Below are 17,601 nucleotides of genomic sequence, written 5' to 3'. Positions count from 1 at the left end.
AGAGCAAGTCATTTAAACAATTCTCAAAAATGTGTTTACCTGTAAAAACTGTAATCTGAAACTATCTAAAGCCCTTGAAACGACGCCATCTAAAGGCCCCACACGCATATCCAAGAGTTTTAACATGTCTTGGACTGATTAGACCTTAGGTTAGAGTTATAGCTGTCCACTTGTGGTAAACCTTTACATTGATCTGCATTACTGATGGTATGTTTTGTTTCCAAACAATATCACACAACCTCTGCAGGAGAACATGACACCGTTGCTCCTAATGAGCTTATTTAACAACTTGGAGGGAGAAGAAATCACTGCCTTCACTTCAAGAAAGTCTTTATTTCTTTAGGGTGTTTTTTTTTAATCCTCATTCTTAATTATGGAGTATGTCGAGTTAAAAGGATATTTTTTGGTTGTTGGGTCACAGTCACTGTGTGGTTGAGCTGTAACAGAGTTTTTTTTTCCCTAAAAGTCATGACGGTGAACAGTTTGTTGTTCATTTGGAGGCATGTTTAGGATCATCAGCATTCCACTGTTTATCTCTTTGACATTAACTGCCAGGATTTGTCAGTATTTTTGAAAATAAGAGTCCATTCTTTACCCACTCTCTATGAACAACACACCTTTCTAAGACATTTTGACTTGTCAAGCACAAGTGTAACTAATAACATTAATCATGGCGGCATTCCATTTCTAGGCATCGCAATTGCGCGTGCTGGCCCATTGGTATGGTGCACTGGAAACTAAATGGATCCAAGCAGTCTTTAATGTTATTAGATACACGTTTGCTTGTCCTGCTGTGACAAGTCAATACCAAAAGGTCTGTACCTCCCGTGCCTCTGGCTGCCAAATGACTCTTAAGTATAATAAATCCACTGCAATGCGAGTGTGTTTTTCTCCCCCGAATGCTTCTCCTTTTTGTTGGCCATACATTTTGTGATTGTGAGTTTTGTTTCATTAGTTTGCAGCACTTTGCTCCTACGAGCCTGACCAGAGTTTTGTGTCGTAGACTGAGGGCAAGGTTGCCTTAGGATTTACATATCATAAATCCCATATCAACATGTTGTACGCCATGTCCTTTATGCATACTTTGCATAAATTTATGACACTAAACGTGTGAGCCTTGACTATAAATGTGCAGCAAGATGCCAATGACGCAAAAAAAAATATTATCATTTTTTTTAAATGAGCTCTGCTTTGGTGCAATTAACACAATTTAAGCTTCAATAACCCAATTTATTTCCTAAAAGCAATGGGTCTGTGTAGTCAAACCAAAACATTAGACACTAATAAGTGTAAAAGAAGTGAAGCAACCACCTCAAGCCATTCACACAAAATTACACCTCAATTGAGGCGAAAGACCAGTTGTATCAATGATTCAAACTGGCGCTTGTACTGATCTATTCATTTAAGTACTTGGGGCCATTGTGAAAGTGGAACTGACGCACCACAGAAAATCGTCTCAGTCACCACTAATTTTAATGAAAACAGACATTAATTATTGTTACACCACCACCTCTTGTTATTTGAGGTCTGCTTTTAAGATAATTCAAGCATGACCTTTCAATGTGAAAACACAGATGTAATTTCTTGGTAGAAAAGTCACTTTACAACTGTAGAATACATTTACTAAATTATAATACACTTTTTCCTTTTTTTTCTTTAAGACATCGGGTGGCTCACATTTGCAAGCTAGTTCAGCTACTAACCTTTTTTCCATTTTTCCTTAACCACCTGTTTCCAGATATCATTTTAAAACATACCTGCTGAATATCTTCCTTCTGAGATATTTTAAACCATGGTAAGAACTTAGAATTAGACGAGGGATCAACATTTATTTTAATTAAGCTATCAAACTGGCTACAGCCTAGTCGATTGAGCCCAACTGTTACGTAAATAGAAATACCTCGGACTTAGGCCTAGTTTACGTAAATTTAAAATATATAATAATAAATACATATTTAAGCTGTCTCACAGCTTTCCCCTCAGTCTTTCAGCGGATGTCCATGTTGTGATAGTGACCTGGCAGAGGATTTCACAGCAATTTGTGGAAGCCTCATTCAGACCTCAAAGACATGCAAACTCAGGGAAACCTCCGGATGTATTCTGGAGTTTCACGTATGAAAAACGGAAAATCTGTGTCAGATACGTTCAGAACAGAGAAATTTCCCATCCAAACATTACAGTAAGGGACATTTTCTTTCATATATATTTTACCTGGGGTTGGGCTGGAAAAGTTCTTGAAAATGTCTGAGTCAGCGAACAGACATTTGCGTTGTCACATACAGCCCCTTCTGAATATTGTCCAGAAAATAAATCAAATGTCTGTACTGCAGCGTGGATCCAAAAGTAGCTTCACTGTTGTGGATATCTCCTTTGCTTTGTCTATAGCTGGCAAAAAAAGCTGCATCACCTGCTTCATATTCTTTGGCTCTTCTCCATCCGTCATTGTCCATCCAATGGTCCTTGACGCCTCCACTGAATATTCTACTCCTTGAGATTTTAGTGGCTTCCAGTGTCCTTGCCTTCCCTTTTATCATCCACCCCTCAGTTTCCGTTGCCACCTTTTGTCTGTAAATGTTTATTATTATTTATAATTAAGCTACCTTGCTCATTGATAACCAAGAAATGAGATTTGAAATGGCTTCAAAGGAAGAATGAACTTTATTTGGCAGTGAGCAAACCCACTTCCCATGCCCCTGTCGAGTTTCAGTGCGTGGATGTGTTCATCAGTGTTGGGTTTGAAACCAATGTTTGTTTAAATATTTAAAGACGTGTTTGCTTTTAATAATTTGGTGATACTCAATAAAAAAGACAAATTTGTTTTTCCAAAGTGAGGCACCTACATCGTATGGCTTGAATAATGCACACCTTTTATCCCAGAGTGAATACACTGGATTTCTCTAAAGGAGTAGTGGTATAGCTAAGGCGTGCTGCATTTCTTTAGTCGTTAAAAATTGCACACAGAAAATCAGTGCATGTGGTGGTATCTTGTACATTTTTTCTAGATTGTATTGCTTAAAAATTATCTGTGTCAAGATCAAGCTGAAAATTGTCCGTTGGAGGAGAGGTTTGTGAAACCACATTTTAAAATAAATCTTAATCTGCTTAAAGCAAGGCAAAGAAATGGAAGAGAAAACACAAACAGAGCTAATTAAGGCCAATTACATCAGCGGTTCCCTCCAGTAGGGTCTGCAAGGTTGGTCCTCGGTTTTGGGAGCTTTAATTGTCGTGTGTGACAGACATTTTCACGGTGGGTTAATTGAAGTCAGGGGGATTAAAAATACCTCTGCCATGATCTTTCCGCTCCTCCCAGTAAATACACTATTCAGTATGCGGCAAGGCGTGTGTGTGTGCATGTGTGTTTTGTAAAAAGTTGTCTCTCTTCCATTCTGATCAGGTCTTTCTCGGGGTTAGCCCTTCAATAGATCACTTTACCTGCCCCAAATGGGAAATTGATTTCCTCCGTTTTTCCTTGCTCTCCCTCAGTGGGGCTAATTAGAAATCACTTGGTATACCACCTTTTAAGGGAAATATATATACATTAAAGATATTATGGTCACTGTTGTGTATTAGGATTTTGGGGGGCACCTTTCCTGAGCGCTAAAAGATTCTCATTCGCTGTCTTTTTGCTCAATGTCCCCAGTCTCTCACCTTTCCTCTTTCCCCCCGCTCTATCTTTTTATCTGAATCCTCTGTCTCACCCACTGTAGTGTAGATCTGAGACTGGCTGTTAGCAGCGAGCTGGAGCTGTATCTGCTTTTGAATGCTCACCCGGCGTTATAAATCAAGAGTGTGGGTCCCCTGGGTGCCGTCACCACTGCCATCAGTTCCACTGTTTTATTCATCTGCTCCTTTGTCTCATCACGATTCAGCCCCACATTAAATTTTGTGTGTGCGGAGGTAGGGTCAAAATGCATCACTGCAGGCTGCTGCTAATCCAGGTGGGCTGAAGGGAGCAAGAGGAGGGTTAAAAGATAAGAACGAGAGAAGGATGTGACAAGGATGAGAGAAATGGAGGGTGACAAGAGAGGAGGGAAGGGAGGAATGAAGGGATGATGGAAAAAAAGGGATAATTATGAGGGGAAAATTTGAGAAACCGAACAAAAGATTGACAGTTGGGCAGAAGAAAGGAGAGAACAACTGGGAAAAGAAGGTTGGTAAAAGGTGGAGCAAGATGACGAGGAAAAGGAAACAACGAGAGGCAGTGAGAGAAAAGTATAGAAACCATTGTCATAACTTGTAGTCATGAAAATAGTGGAAATAATACAAAAATAACCACAGAACACCAATAGGAGACCAGTGAAGGGCTTTATCCCCCCCCTTTAATCTCTATGGTGAAAAAAAAACAATGATTCAACTGTTGGATGTCTAACATCATTTATGCAGAAACAAGAACATAACTTTTGCCTGCAGAAACCTGAATGCCTGAAAGTTTCCCTCCCACTTGCTGCTCTGTTGGGTCTGTATTAATCACCTATGGTCCAATGTTTAGTCATGCAAGTCTGACAGTTGTAGTTTTTTTTTTTTTTTTTTTACACAGGTGAGGCCATGTGGCATACGGATTAAACAAATGATGTAGGTGATGCCTCTGCAATTAATTGCTCCTGTGTGGGAACTACACCTGTGAATACATGCACAGGTTTTAGCTGCTACACCTGTTGTCCCCAGCACGGAGATGAAAGGATAAAGAGAAGGATTTAGGAGGATTTAAGCTTGTGATCTGTTTTGATGAAAGACATTTATTTGCTGCACTTATTTACAAATTTCTTTTAAGTTTTTCATATGAAATGTAACATTTCCATACAGACTTTTATATTGAGTCATAAATGTATGGCTCATGCATTTTAAGGACTACAGACGTTTGGTATGCCTTCATAACGATACATGCACACTCAACACTTTGTACCTGTTGCTAGCTTAGGGGTTGTTAAATGAGCGCTGACAATGAGATCAAGTAAGAATTCCTTCTCCCAAACTAGGATATAAAACAAACGGGCTCATCAGTTCCTCCTCTACATCATCTCCCTATTCTCACTATAAAAACAAAGCCCTGTGACAAGCGGCGCCGTCAAATGTGCATACGGTGAACTCGTCAGTGTGTTAAGCACACAAAGCAGCTGCTCCACTACGCTCTCACCCTCTCCCATGCATCACTGAGGGTGTTTGTGTGCCTGTTTGTGGCCTAGTGTCTGTTTGTATGTGCACGCACGTTTTAGGGAGGCAGCCCTCTGCAGGGCTTGCTTAACTAAGATTAATTGCACCTAATCCACTGTGCCAGGTGGAACATGGATCATAGTGGGTGCACTCGCAAAAACACACAGACGTACTCACAAATAGGCACACACATCCCATTATAGCCTCGCTGCTGAAAATTAGCCCCGTGTCTCTCCTGACACCCTGGACTAGACCACAACTCGATACCACCATTTACTTCCCGACAACTCGCACATTCATCACTGCTCCCTCCCTCCGACAGATGAACGCGTGGACGGACAAAATGCCGTGACAGGAGGACGAGCTATCTGCTCTCTCACATCAGCAGCTGCTGACCTTGACAATGCTTGGAAAGAAAGTGTTTGTCCTCCTTTCTCTTTAGAGGAAGGGAAGCAAAGAATGTGACTGAACCTAATGTCTTTGACAGAAGTACCCAAGATGCCGCCGGTCTGTAGGGCTGTGTGCTCTGTGAGGCACATGTGAATTGGGAAAGGGAGTGAGACAAGTTAGCAGTATACTTACTGAGCAGGGTGATTAGCTCTAGAAATTAATAGTAATGATTTTCAATTAATTTATAGTTATTACACTAATCTGCCAAATGCCATGGCCTTAAATAACTACCCTGCTTTTGTTAATGCTGATTTATAGTCAAATTAAAGTTGGCTTTAAACAAAGATGATTTGAAAATGGAAAATATAATATGGTTGAGTCTTATTTTGACAGGAAACTTTAGCTTAACATTTGCTTCACTCAATCAAAACTTTACTTTACTACGTTTCAACTACTGAAATGATATAAGATCACGTCATTATTTTCATATGTCATTAATATGAAAAAATGTTTTAGAAAGCTATTGATTTGCACTACACAGACCTACCATCTAGGCAAAGTCATCATTTTCTATTCTTTAGCTTGTTATTTCCACTCTTCAGACTCTTAAGTTACATCACACTCAGCTAAGGGTGATACATTGCACTGTATTTTTTATATTTATATTGTAATTTTCATCTTTTTCAAATTGTTGAGATACTTAAAATCTTTTCACGGGACCCCTGGGGTACATTCCCTGGTTGGGAATCACTGTTCTGCACCTTAATGAAAATGCCTCTTATCATGGTTGCTTCAATATTCTGGTGTTAATTTAGTTTTCTTACAGTTCTTTGGGGGGAGGTGGTTTAGTATGAGAGTTTTTATGTGGTTATTTTTCATCTTTTGTTTTAAATCTTGGCTTCTTTTTTATTGTCGGCTCAGTAAATGGTGCTGGAAGCCACCACCCTGCTTAATAAAAGCAGTTTAGTCAGCCCTGTACCTGCATGTGTGTGTGTGTCCTGCTTATTGGAAGTGAATATCGTTTTGTTTTCTTTAAGAAACCAGTCCAAGGTTTATGTAGGAAGCTCCTGTTAGTTCACTCAAGGGCAATGTCAGATAGCTCAAAGCCTAATTGACATATGTTATTGTGCCAGTGGGACGAATGAAGAGCCGTGTTTGGTGTTTTTCATGGAGGAAACTGTATTTTTCGGTGGTGCTATCAGGCTAAATCTCAGTTACACATGGGTGGTGTGGAAGGATGAGGGAATAGATCCATACATTCTGAGAATGTCAAATTTAGCCTCAGTGGCGCACCTTTAAAACGTCTCACCTCCAGGGTGCACGGTACAGACTTGTGCATTAGATGATATCATATCTTCAGTGTCCTTGAGAATAACTTTTCTTTTTTTCTGTCTTTCCTTCTGCCTTCATGTATTTCCTTATTTCATTCATCCATTCATTCAATGGTCCTCTGCTCTGTAAATGCCAAATTAACCAACTTTTTGTAAATACAAAGGTAAAAGCAGAACTAACTTGTCAGAGGTTCTTCATTCGATCTGGTGAAATTTGGCATACTTTTCAAAGTGATAACAAATTTCTCTTACAGGAATTTTGAAAAGTCTGTACAAATCAAAATGAATCGCCTGTATGTCTGACAGATCCAGAGTCAGTTACATAATGTTTTTAAAATATGCTAAATCAATTAACATATTTATCTCCACGAGTCTTCATTTAAATGTTACCTAAACTTATTTGGATACTAGTTTCAAATGGTGACCAGATATTTTAAAAAACGACAAGTGCGCTGTGACATTCAATGTCTTATTGTAATTCATAATGTACAGCATTTTCTATTTCACCAAACGCTTGATCGCCGTGTTTTCTACAATATACAGGAATTGGAATGTGTGATATAATTTTATCTCCAACATTTGACTGTCAAATGCACTTTGAGTAAGAATTGAAAAAAATACCCCAGTTACATCATAGCTACCATGTCTCCCCAGTGGCACAGTCGATGAGTAAAGTTCACTGGATAAACAAATATCTGGGGTTCGAATCCACACATTTCATTTATGTGCTATCCATTAACTGCTTGGACCTGGATCTTTGCTGCTTGCAGCTATATTTTCCTTCTGTATTCATTGTGAAGATATCGTATTACTTTCTAGCTTGATTACATTTCAATCTACGAGGACTGAGCTTTCCCTCAATAATAAATTGTATTGACCCAAGATGCTCAGGGCATCAATGAACACTTGATTTTCAAGTTCTCAGGACTCTACACAATACCGTTGTTTTGTATTGTGGTGAACAGACTCTGAAGAGGAGAAAAAGTTATTATCAGCAGGTATTATCTGTTTTTGTTTAGGGAATCCAGAGGAGAAGCATGGTTAAGAGTGGAAGGGTAAACAGGAATGCAGCAGTAGAGCAACAAGGCAGAACAGCCGGGTTGTCTCAAGGCCTTCAAACAGAGAGATTCACTTTGTACACCACAGTAAACAATAGCAGATGTAGTGTTTTGTTGCAAGTGAGGTAAAGTCAAGCCACGTGTATTTATACAATGCTTAGCAAAATTGTCACAGAGGATTTTAAAGAAAACCGAGGATCTGAAATAAACGTTTAAACACAGTGATGGTAGGAAGCACTCACTCACATTACAAAACAGCTTGGAGTTTGTTTTGATAAAGTTAATGAATGTCAGCGCGACTAAACATTGGACCATAGCGTGAAGTAAAAATATGTTGTTGTTGAATGAATTGGTCATAAGTGTAGACTCACTAAATTAGACTTGTTCCAAGTCCAGAGAGTAAGATGAAAAAAATATGGAGAAGGTGTGGAACAACAGACTTCTTCACAGAGCAAAACACTGGCAGAATAAGGTGTCTCTAAATTGTAAATCACATAAAAATGTGTCTTCTTTCCTTTTGGCTCTGACGTATTTATGAAACGCCAAGATGAGCATGCTTTGTTGCCACCACTAAGCACCTCGGGCAGAATATGAGGAATTAGCAATCCAGCAAACATAGCAGTTGCATCAATCATCCGAAATGACTGTTTTTATGTTTTTCATTTTCAACTCAGATGATATTGATGGGTCATCAAAAAGGAAAAATATGTTTTTTACTGCGTAAGAAAGCAAACTCGTCTCTTGACTTTTACTGTGCTGAACACCACTCCCCCTCTATGGAGGGCACTGCAGTCGGAGTTGAATATTTTAGTTTAAAACAACACATAGAAGAGTTATTTTTCACTCTCTTATAAATCATCTTATAAACAATTTTATTCTTCGTGACTAACAGAGAAAAAGTCTTCCACGTAATGTAATCTGGTTATTGTGGATAGAGGTCTGATTGGCTGACTATCTGAATTCCCCCGAAACTCATGAGGAACGTGAAGGGAATGGAAGATTAAGAAAATGTAGCTCTCCAGGTTTTTTGACACCATTTTATTATCCATCAGCTAAACTTGACGTTCATGGATATTTGTTTGAGTTTGTGTGTGCGTGCACGTGCTAAACCACAACAGTTATTCAGGCAAGGCCCCATCAGCCTGTCGGGGTGGTGATTAGAACATGTTGTGACACACAGCTACGTGCATCCTCACATCCACAGACGCACACACACACTCGCACACATCTCACTGCCTCTACTGAGATGTTGTGGCCTGCAGCAGCATGCAAGGTCTGATGCAGTTCACCTCTTGTGTCATTGAGTATTAGAGTATGGACTATCTGTCTGATTCACTGCAAAGACACACACTTGCACATAAAGTCACACAAGCACACACTGGAATCGCCTTGTTGATTATGACTCTTAACATTACTGCTGAAGGTGTAGAGTTTAGCTCCTAGCTGATAAATACATACACACACACACACACACACACACACACACACATGCGTGTCTCTCTATAGTTGTGAGAACACTCATTGACATAATGCATTCCCTGGCCCCTTACCCTAACCATCACAACTAAATGCCTAACCTAATTCTAACCCTAAAACCTAGTCTTAACCATCAAAAAGCCAATTTTATTTGTGAGGTCCAGCAAAAAATGATGGCATTGAACCAAAATTGGCCCTCATAACTATATATATATGCCCACACAAACACACACACGAGCGATTCAGACGTACAGCATGCAGTACATGGTATCCTTAGGCTTCCCATTTCCTAGTTTTTCCTCTTTCAGTGTTTTCCACACATTTATGCTTACCCACCTGCTCACCTACAAAAACATATTCTTGCTATCCCACATTTTGTTCTCTCACTTACCATCATGTCCTGTTTCCTTCCTCGCTTTCTGTTTCCCTCACTGAACTCATGATTTCACAGATACTCCGCTAAACACACTTTCATTTTCTCTGTCTTACGTACACACACCATCCCCTCTCCTTTTCCCCCTCGACCACTCTCTGTCTCTCTCACACACACACACACACACACACACACGCACGCACACGCACACACACACACACTTGAGCAGTGCAAAGGGAATGGGCAGACTCATTCCCTGTCTGGCCTCTGGACCTAGATTGATTGATAGGAGAGGCGGCAGGGCAGTAGAAATGAGTGAGGAATAGCAAACGGTGGCGCATGCTTCCCCTCTATGCCTTGATGATATTGTTAAATTGGCTATTCTCTGGCTAATGCTGCAGTTCCATCCACAAAGTATCACCAGCTGTCTTACTTGTACTACATTGGGGAGCAAGAAGGGTTTGTCCTGTTTTGGACAGAGAATATAGACGGATGTATAGCTTCTAAACTAGCTGGCCATGCAGGGACTTGCTGTAGATTTACAAGATATTTGTTTTGTATTATCATGTCAGGGCTCTCCTGAAACAGCTCTGTGACCCACAGTGGCTGCTAACATAGTTTTAGAAAGGGAGAGAGAAGGAGAATCAGATACCTGCTATGCTCCTGCTACCTAACCTCAAAATCTCATTTGCCTGAGGTACAGATCAACATTAGGGTTGCCACGGTAGTTGGCGTTACACAGTGTTCAGGCACACACTGATTACATAACATGTCCACTGGCCCCACCAGCTACGACCTAAAACCCATTTGGTTCATTTTCGTGGATCAGTGGTAGCGCCCACATTCATTACATTCATTGCCTCCATCTCAGTGGTACTGGAAAGAACGGAAAACATTATTATCCTGCGCACCAGCATAGCGACGCAAGCAGGATATTGTTTTTAGTCTGTGTGTGTGTAAAAAGTAACTAAACAATGCAACAACAAATTTCCACCAAACTTTGTGGAAATATTACTTGGGAGGGTATCTCCAGATGATGAACATTTGGAGGTGATTGGTCAAAAGCCAAGGTAACAAAATATGGTCAATACAAAATATTTTCCAGGATACCTGTTCAAATGTTATAAAATTAATAATTTTCATATATCGCTTTAAAAATACTTTAATACTGATACAAAACTTACCTTGTAACACGACTCAAAGTTCTCTAGATCTCCAGAGGCTTAACCATGTTGCTGTACACACAGTCTCCAAGGTCGGAGGGTCAGTTTTTGTGTTGTTGCGGTGTGGTTTTTAAAACAAATGTGGCATTTACAACACTCCGTGGTCGTTATTATCTGACATGGGAACGGCATGTTGCAGTTTGTAGGTCTGCCCCGTCTGCTTGAGTGCTGAAAGGAGGTTGCGTGTCATCCAAGGGCTTTCCGAAAACATCCAGTCCTTTTCTGTTATTTTCATATATCATGTTGTTGTAGACGTTGATTCATATAAGGAAAAGTACCACGTAATGTTCATACATGTTTTAGTCCACTTAATTGGGCCCAGATATTTTGAATAGGGCACCCGTTTTAAATTCTATATCTGAGACTTCTGGACCCTTTCTTCGAGGTGAGAATGTATTATAAAAATCAGTTTGCAGCAGTATTATGATTTTTTTGTTTATAAAGCAGCTTCAGAAATTATTTAAACCCCTTGACTTTACTGCAAAACTTTGTTGTAGATGTAATTGTAAATGATCAAAATTGCCATTTTACACAAAATATTCCAAAACAACACATGAAAAACATGTTTTTAGCAACTTAAAAAAAACAACTAACCTCATTTACTAATGAGTACCCTTAATGCAGTACTTTTTATTCTAAGTCCCCTTGGCAGTAATTAAAGCTCTGAGTCTTCTTGGGTTAAGTCTCTACAAGCTTTGTACACCTGGATTTGGGCAGTTTATCTGACTTTTCCTGGCAGATCCTCCCAAGCTCCAGCAGATTGGATGGAAGTATGTGTGAGCTGCCGTCTCTGCACAGATGTTCTGTGGGGTTTAAGTCTGGGCCACTGGAGGCCAGTCAGACATGTCCCGTAGCCGCTCCAGCATTGTCTTGGCTCTACACTCTGGATCATTGTCATGCCGAAAGGTTTAACTTGCACAAACGCTGGAGCAGGTTTTTGTCAAGCACCTCTCTGTGTTTGGCTGAATTCATCTTTCCCTCAATTTTGATCAGTCTCCTTTTCTCTGCTACTGAGAAGCTCCCATATAGCATGGTGGTGCCACAACCATGCTTCTCACTAGGTATTATGTTCTAAACAAAGTAAACAGAAATAAAATAAGGTTTTCCATCACTGTGTGTGAATGCTCGGCGGGGTCTCGGTCTATCCGTGGCTTGCAGCTGCTCAGTTGACCTACGAGCCTTGGGAAAACACTGTGGAATCCCATGTTTTTATAATTTCTTTGTATCCAACTCTGTGCTTTTGAAATTTTCGGCACAGACATAATTGCATAATCTTCCTACAGATCCACAACGTTTCCCATTTTAGACTTCTACACTGGAGATTCTGAATGAAACCAGTTGCAAAGAAGTCAAGGACACTGAGAAGAATTTGGTGACGACTTTGAAAACACTGCATCCACTGTAAAACTAAACATCAGACAAAGCCATTATGTCTACTAAGATTGACAGAGTGAAGGAGATACAGATATTTTGTTAGTAGTGTGGGATTAGACTTAATTTTATAAAACAAATATCACAATGGAAACAAGCCATCCACCCACCCACCCATCAGCATAAAGATATTTTCCACATAATAATAAAAAAAATAACTGGGAAGACTATTTGTGAACAGCTAGGAGAGGAGAAATGGCTGATTGGTTTCCCTGCCTCTCTTGTCAATCCTCCAGCCTTCAGTGTTCACTTTAGAGACAGATCACTTTGTGCACAATTTGCCCACTAATGATAGGGTGGAGGGGCAGGTATACGCATCAGTGGCCCCTGAGAGGTAAGCACCCTTACTGATTGGCACAGAAGTGCAGAGACAGATACAGTAGTTAGTAGGTGGGTGGCAGACTGCCTTCCTTCTCCATTGAGCTCTGTTTGTCTTGGAGTCTGCTGCTAGCCAGCCCCTGGGCAGAGCCACTCTCCAACAGACTCGCTCTCAGTCTGTCACCAACACTCGTCTCTTTCCTCATAATCTCTGTTTTGCTTCTTCCGCTACTTGTCTCTCCCACACGTTTTAATCCGAACACTCTTCTCATTCGTCACCACCGTCAAAGAAGAAGCTCCCACGTGCTAACCCCACCAGCAAATTTTTCTCTGTGAAATAGAGGCTACTAAACACACATTTCTCCTGTGGGTGTGCTACTACGGCAAAGAAACACAAACAGCGCCAGCCACCACCTTTACATGTCCTCCTCCTGTGGTTTGTTGCAGAATTGCTACACGGTCTGCAGTCTTTCTCCCACCCTCATGCACCCTATCTTCCCCAATTCCTCTCCTTCTTTCCCATCCTCCTCCCCTCTGTATTTCTCCCATTCATCTGCTTTGCTTGCTTTTGTCTCGCTGACCATGTCAGTCACTAAGTAAAAGGCTAGATTAAAAGGGCAGATAGGTACATACAGTCCATCCCTGCAGGACAGGTTGTGAATAAGCCCATTCCACCTGTCTGCCCCCATCCAGTGCTCCAATCCAGATGTTCACAAAATTCAATGAGATTTTATTGTCGGGAGAAAGAGGCACCTTAGCGTTGCTCTCCTTTTCATGGCACACACCTGCAGAAATTGTGGGCAATCCATTGCGATTTTTGTGTGTGTGCGTGTTGTGCAGTAGAGACGGGGGAAGGAATGATAGAGGGAGAAAGATTCTGAAATGCTTCAGACTTAATCTGCAAACTGCCACAACTGCAGCTCTGAGTCGTTTTGTGAGGAATAATTGTCAGGTCGAATGTCAAAGTGACCAAAGAACATGTTCATATATTTTGAATGAAGTCACTCCCTGTTTTACATAACATTAGCACAAGGGGTTGAATTCAGGTCGTTAGAAATATGCCAAAAGAGACATGTTGCCCTTGTAAGAACGTCCCATGTCTTCTATAATTTAGTTCCTCTTCTCTCTTCTTTGTCATTTTCCACGTCTCCACTGTTTCTCTCCTTTACTTATTTGTTCCCTTTTCTCTCCCTGAACTTTCTATCTTCCCTCTTTTTACCCCGCCTGCTTTCCACTCAACCTCTTCTCCACCTCTTCGGTTTGTTGTTGTTAACAGCCCCAGCAGGAGAAGGATGTGCTCTACAGTCTGGGGTCTTGGGGGCCACAGCTGCCCAATAACACCCTGATTTATCAACCTCCGTCAGCTAGCCTGCATGGCGATGCTGTTTAGCTCGCTTGCTCCGGTTGTTACTTACAGCCAACAAGGCAGGTAGTTTGTATTTCTGGCTGAGCGTCCTTAGGATGTGTCTGGTGTAATGAAAAGGCTGTGCTCGCAATCTATCTGGCCTTCTCTCCAGTAGCAGAAACCTGTCTGTGTATCTATCCAGCTGTTGTCGCCCTACCAGGATATATTTTCTCACATAAAGAACGAAAGGGTGACTTGTCATCCCAGTTGATGTTTGTTTTAGAAATCTCCACCACAACCACTTGATAACAGAAGATGAAGCCTTTGTTTTTCTCAGTTTCAATTAATTTCTCTTCACATCCCTGCCCTTTTTCGCCATTTCTCATGTGTGTCACATCCTCCCCCCCCTCCCTCGGTTCATGCACCATGTCCAGCTCCAGATGGAGACCAGATAATCGCAGATCCCAAAAAGTTAATCTAATTTCTATGTTCATTCTAAATTAATTGTTTTCTTTCTCTCTCTCTGTCCCCGACATCCTCCCTCTCTCCATGCCCACCCTTCTCTCTCTGCCTGTAGTCCAGTACCAGATGGAGATGATGCGTTCGCTGCGTCACGTCAACATTGACCATCTGCATGTGGGCTGGTACCAGTCCACCTACTATGGCTCCTTTGTCAGCCGGGCGCTGCTCGACTCCCAGTTCAGCTACCAGCACGCCATCGAGGAGTCAGTTGTTCTTATCTATGGTGAGTACGCCTACAGAGAAGACTGTGTAAAGTCTTTGCTTTGATTATATATTTCTTTTCAGGAATCTCACTATCTACCATATTACACCAAACTCAAGTAAAGAGGCGTTGACCACACAAGATGTTAAGCTCAAAATGACTGGGTTGTACCTGTGGTATCAGATTAAAGTAAAACACAACAGGATTCTACTAATCTTTGATGGATTGCAATTGGATACACAACAAACTAGAACGTTCCTTGTAGTTATGTCTCCACCAACCAGTCAAATTGCAGTTGGGCTATAATTTTTACAAAAATAAAGTTTGAATGTGCAACGGTTGAACACTTGACGCTGCACACTCGTCTGTGGTGCCTCCTCAGCTGCTGCTAACAGCTCTGGTGACACGATTGTCTGCTCAGGAGGGATTTGCTAGCTCATGTCCTCCATTAAGGGCAAAAGGACATGCAATAGGTCAAGCTGACAGTGATCGCCTTCTGCTGGATCAGGAGACAAACTACTTGAGATTGTCCAGTGCGCTTCAAGACTGTATATTTTGAATCTGAAACAGGTCATTACAGGTCCAATACAAACTTGTCCCCACACGTTGGAACGAATGTTCGATTTTGGACAAAAAGTCAAATCTTTAAGTTATAGAACACCGTACATTTGTGTCTATTCCTACTTTCAAGAATTAAAATGAAATTGATCAAGTGTTTGCATAACACTATGATGTCCCAGCAAAGTTGACATTTGACCTTTTGGATATTAAATAATCATAACTTGATAATTTTATCCAGTTTGACATTTGTCAAATTCTGTCATATGCAGATTACAATATCATGAGTTATGAGCAAAAATGTTTGTGAGGTCACTATGACCTTTGATGAGCAAATTGTAATTTGTTCGTCAGAAATTGCCTCCAGGTGTTCCTGAGATAAAGGACAAATGAACGGATGGATGTACAGACGACACAAAAACAAGATGCCTGGCCACAGCTGTTGCCAGTGCAGAGTCATAATAATTTAAATTGAAGGAAATAAAGTGACACTAAGCCATGCTACTGTATAAGAACACATTCAAAATAGATTCTGAAATTGTTTAAGTAGTTGAAATGGTTTAATGGTGAAAGCAAAATTAGGTCAGTGGTCAAATTAAACGTAAACCCATGCTCATTAAGTGTGTTTGAGTAACTAATACAGGTCCAACAGTGAGTGACCACTGGGAATAGTCCCATGGTGGTTTCAGCCTTTGCCAATCTATTGCTTTCACTACGAGGAAACCTTTTATTGACAGTTAAAGGAATAATAATGCAGAGAGCAGATCCGCAGCCATGTCGAGTCGATTATAACAGTTTATGATTTTATATTCATTTATGTTTCAGCAATGATTAGACAATCAAATCAATAAACAGTCTCATTATTCAATGTGGATCCAATAATTGGCCTGCTTCTGAGCAGTGTTAAGATATTCTACCCTGGTTCACATTCAGAGTCTCAGCAATAAATCAGTCTGACAGATGTAGGAAACTATTAGTTGATGTAACCACAAATGTCTGGAAAAAAAACAATTTCATCTAAATCAAACAATGTTTTATCCTCATGGTTGGATTTAGATTTACATTGACAGATAAATTCTGATGACATCAAGTACATTTCAAGTGGGCTGAAAAGCTTGAAGAATATTGAAGATATTTTATTTTTGTACAGATCTGAATTTAGGAAACCTGTGTAAAAACAGGGTAGCAGGATGCGTGGCTGGTGAAGAGGCAGTGAGGCATACGTTCTCGTCAAACACCACAAAGACCAGAGTTATTCCATCCTAGTAAATCTTCAATGACAAGTTAAAAAAATGTCACAGTACATTGCAGAGGTAGCCTATGTCTGCCTGCCACCCTCCTGAGGCCAGCAGCAGAGGAGGCAGTGACAAGATGGGAATATAGACAGGACTAACAAGGTTGCTGGTAGCAACTTACATGACACTTATGGAAGCTGGGTGCCTGCTTTACACTAAAAGCCTTTAAGAGCTTCCATTAATTGCTGCACCGTAACTGCCATCCCAGATGGTGAAAGCTTACTATCAAATGACAGCAAATGAAAACCTGTCACTATAAAGCGGTGTGCTTTTAACTCCTTGGTGTCAAAGTAAATGATAATTCATTACCACACTCACTGGTCATTGGGATCATAGGCAGTAGTACAATGCACGGATAGGTGCACATTTAAGTAAATGAGCAACACAAGTCATTTGTTTCTGGCTACTGAGAGCTCTGCTGGCTTTAAAGTTGCAGTGTGTAGAATTTAGTGACATCTAGTGGCGAAGTAGCATGCTGCAGATGAATGCCCCTCACCTCACCCTCCCCGTCCAAACATGACAGAGAACCTGTTGTAGCTTTCAGTTGTCATAAAAACTCAAAAGGAGTGTAGTTAATCCAGTCTGGACTACTGAAAAAAAAACCATGGCGTCCTCCGTAGAGAGGACCCGCCCTGCTGTAAAATATAGAGTTTTTAAATATAAAGGGCCCATTCTAGGGTAGACAAAACAACAATTTGTACAATTTAGATGATTACACAGTAGTGACCAAATCACTAGGATTATTTTATTTTACATTTCTGCCAATACATCAATTTCACCTAAATCTTACACACTGGACCTTTTTTAATATGTATGTATATTTATACATGGTGTTCAAATGGGACCCGCACGTCTAGCTGTAGACAAACAATAAAATGTAGACATTGTCAAAATGACATAGTATTAAGAGAGTATTTTCTATTGCAAT

The 17,601-nt window shown here is 40.6% G+C and overlaps 1 protein-coding gene across 1 annotated transcript in view; it reads left to right on the top strand.

Moving 5' to 3' along the window:
* The window catches only part of LOC117776953 (eukaryotic translation initiation factor 3 subunit H), a 57,174-nt gene that overhangs the window by 18,206 nt on the left and 21,367 nt on the right, over positions 1-17,601 (top strand). The window contains exon 3 of the mRNA XM_034611385.1: positions 14,674-14,841. Coding sequence (XP_034467276.1) covers positions 14,674-14,841 — 168 coding nt within the window. The remainder of the gene's footprint in view (positions 1-14,673; positions 14,842-17,601) is intronic.

This window comes from Hippoglossus hippoglossus, chromosome 16 (assembly GCF_009819705.1).
Source record: "Hippoglossus hippoglossus isolate fHipHip1 chromosome 16, fHipHip1.pri, whole genome shotgun sequence".
In the NCBI taxonomy this organism is placed as follows: domain Eukaryota; kingdom Metazoa; phylum Chordata; class Actinopteri; order Pleuronectiformes; family Pleuronectidae; genus Hippoglossus; species Hippoglossus hippoglossus.
This window is presented reverse-complemented; position numbering and strand designations above follow the sequence as displayed.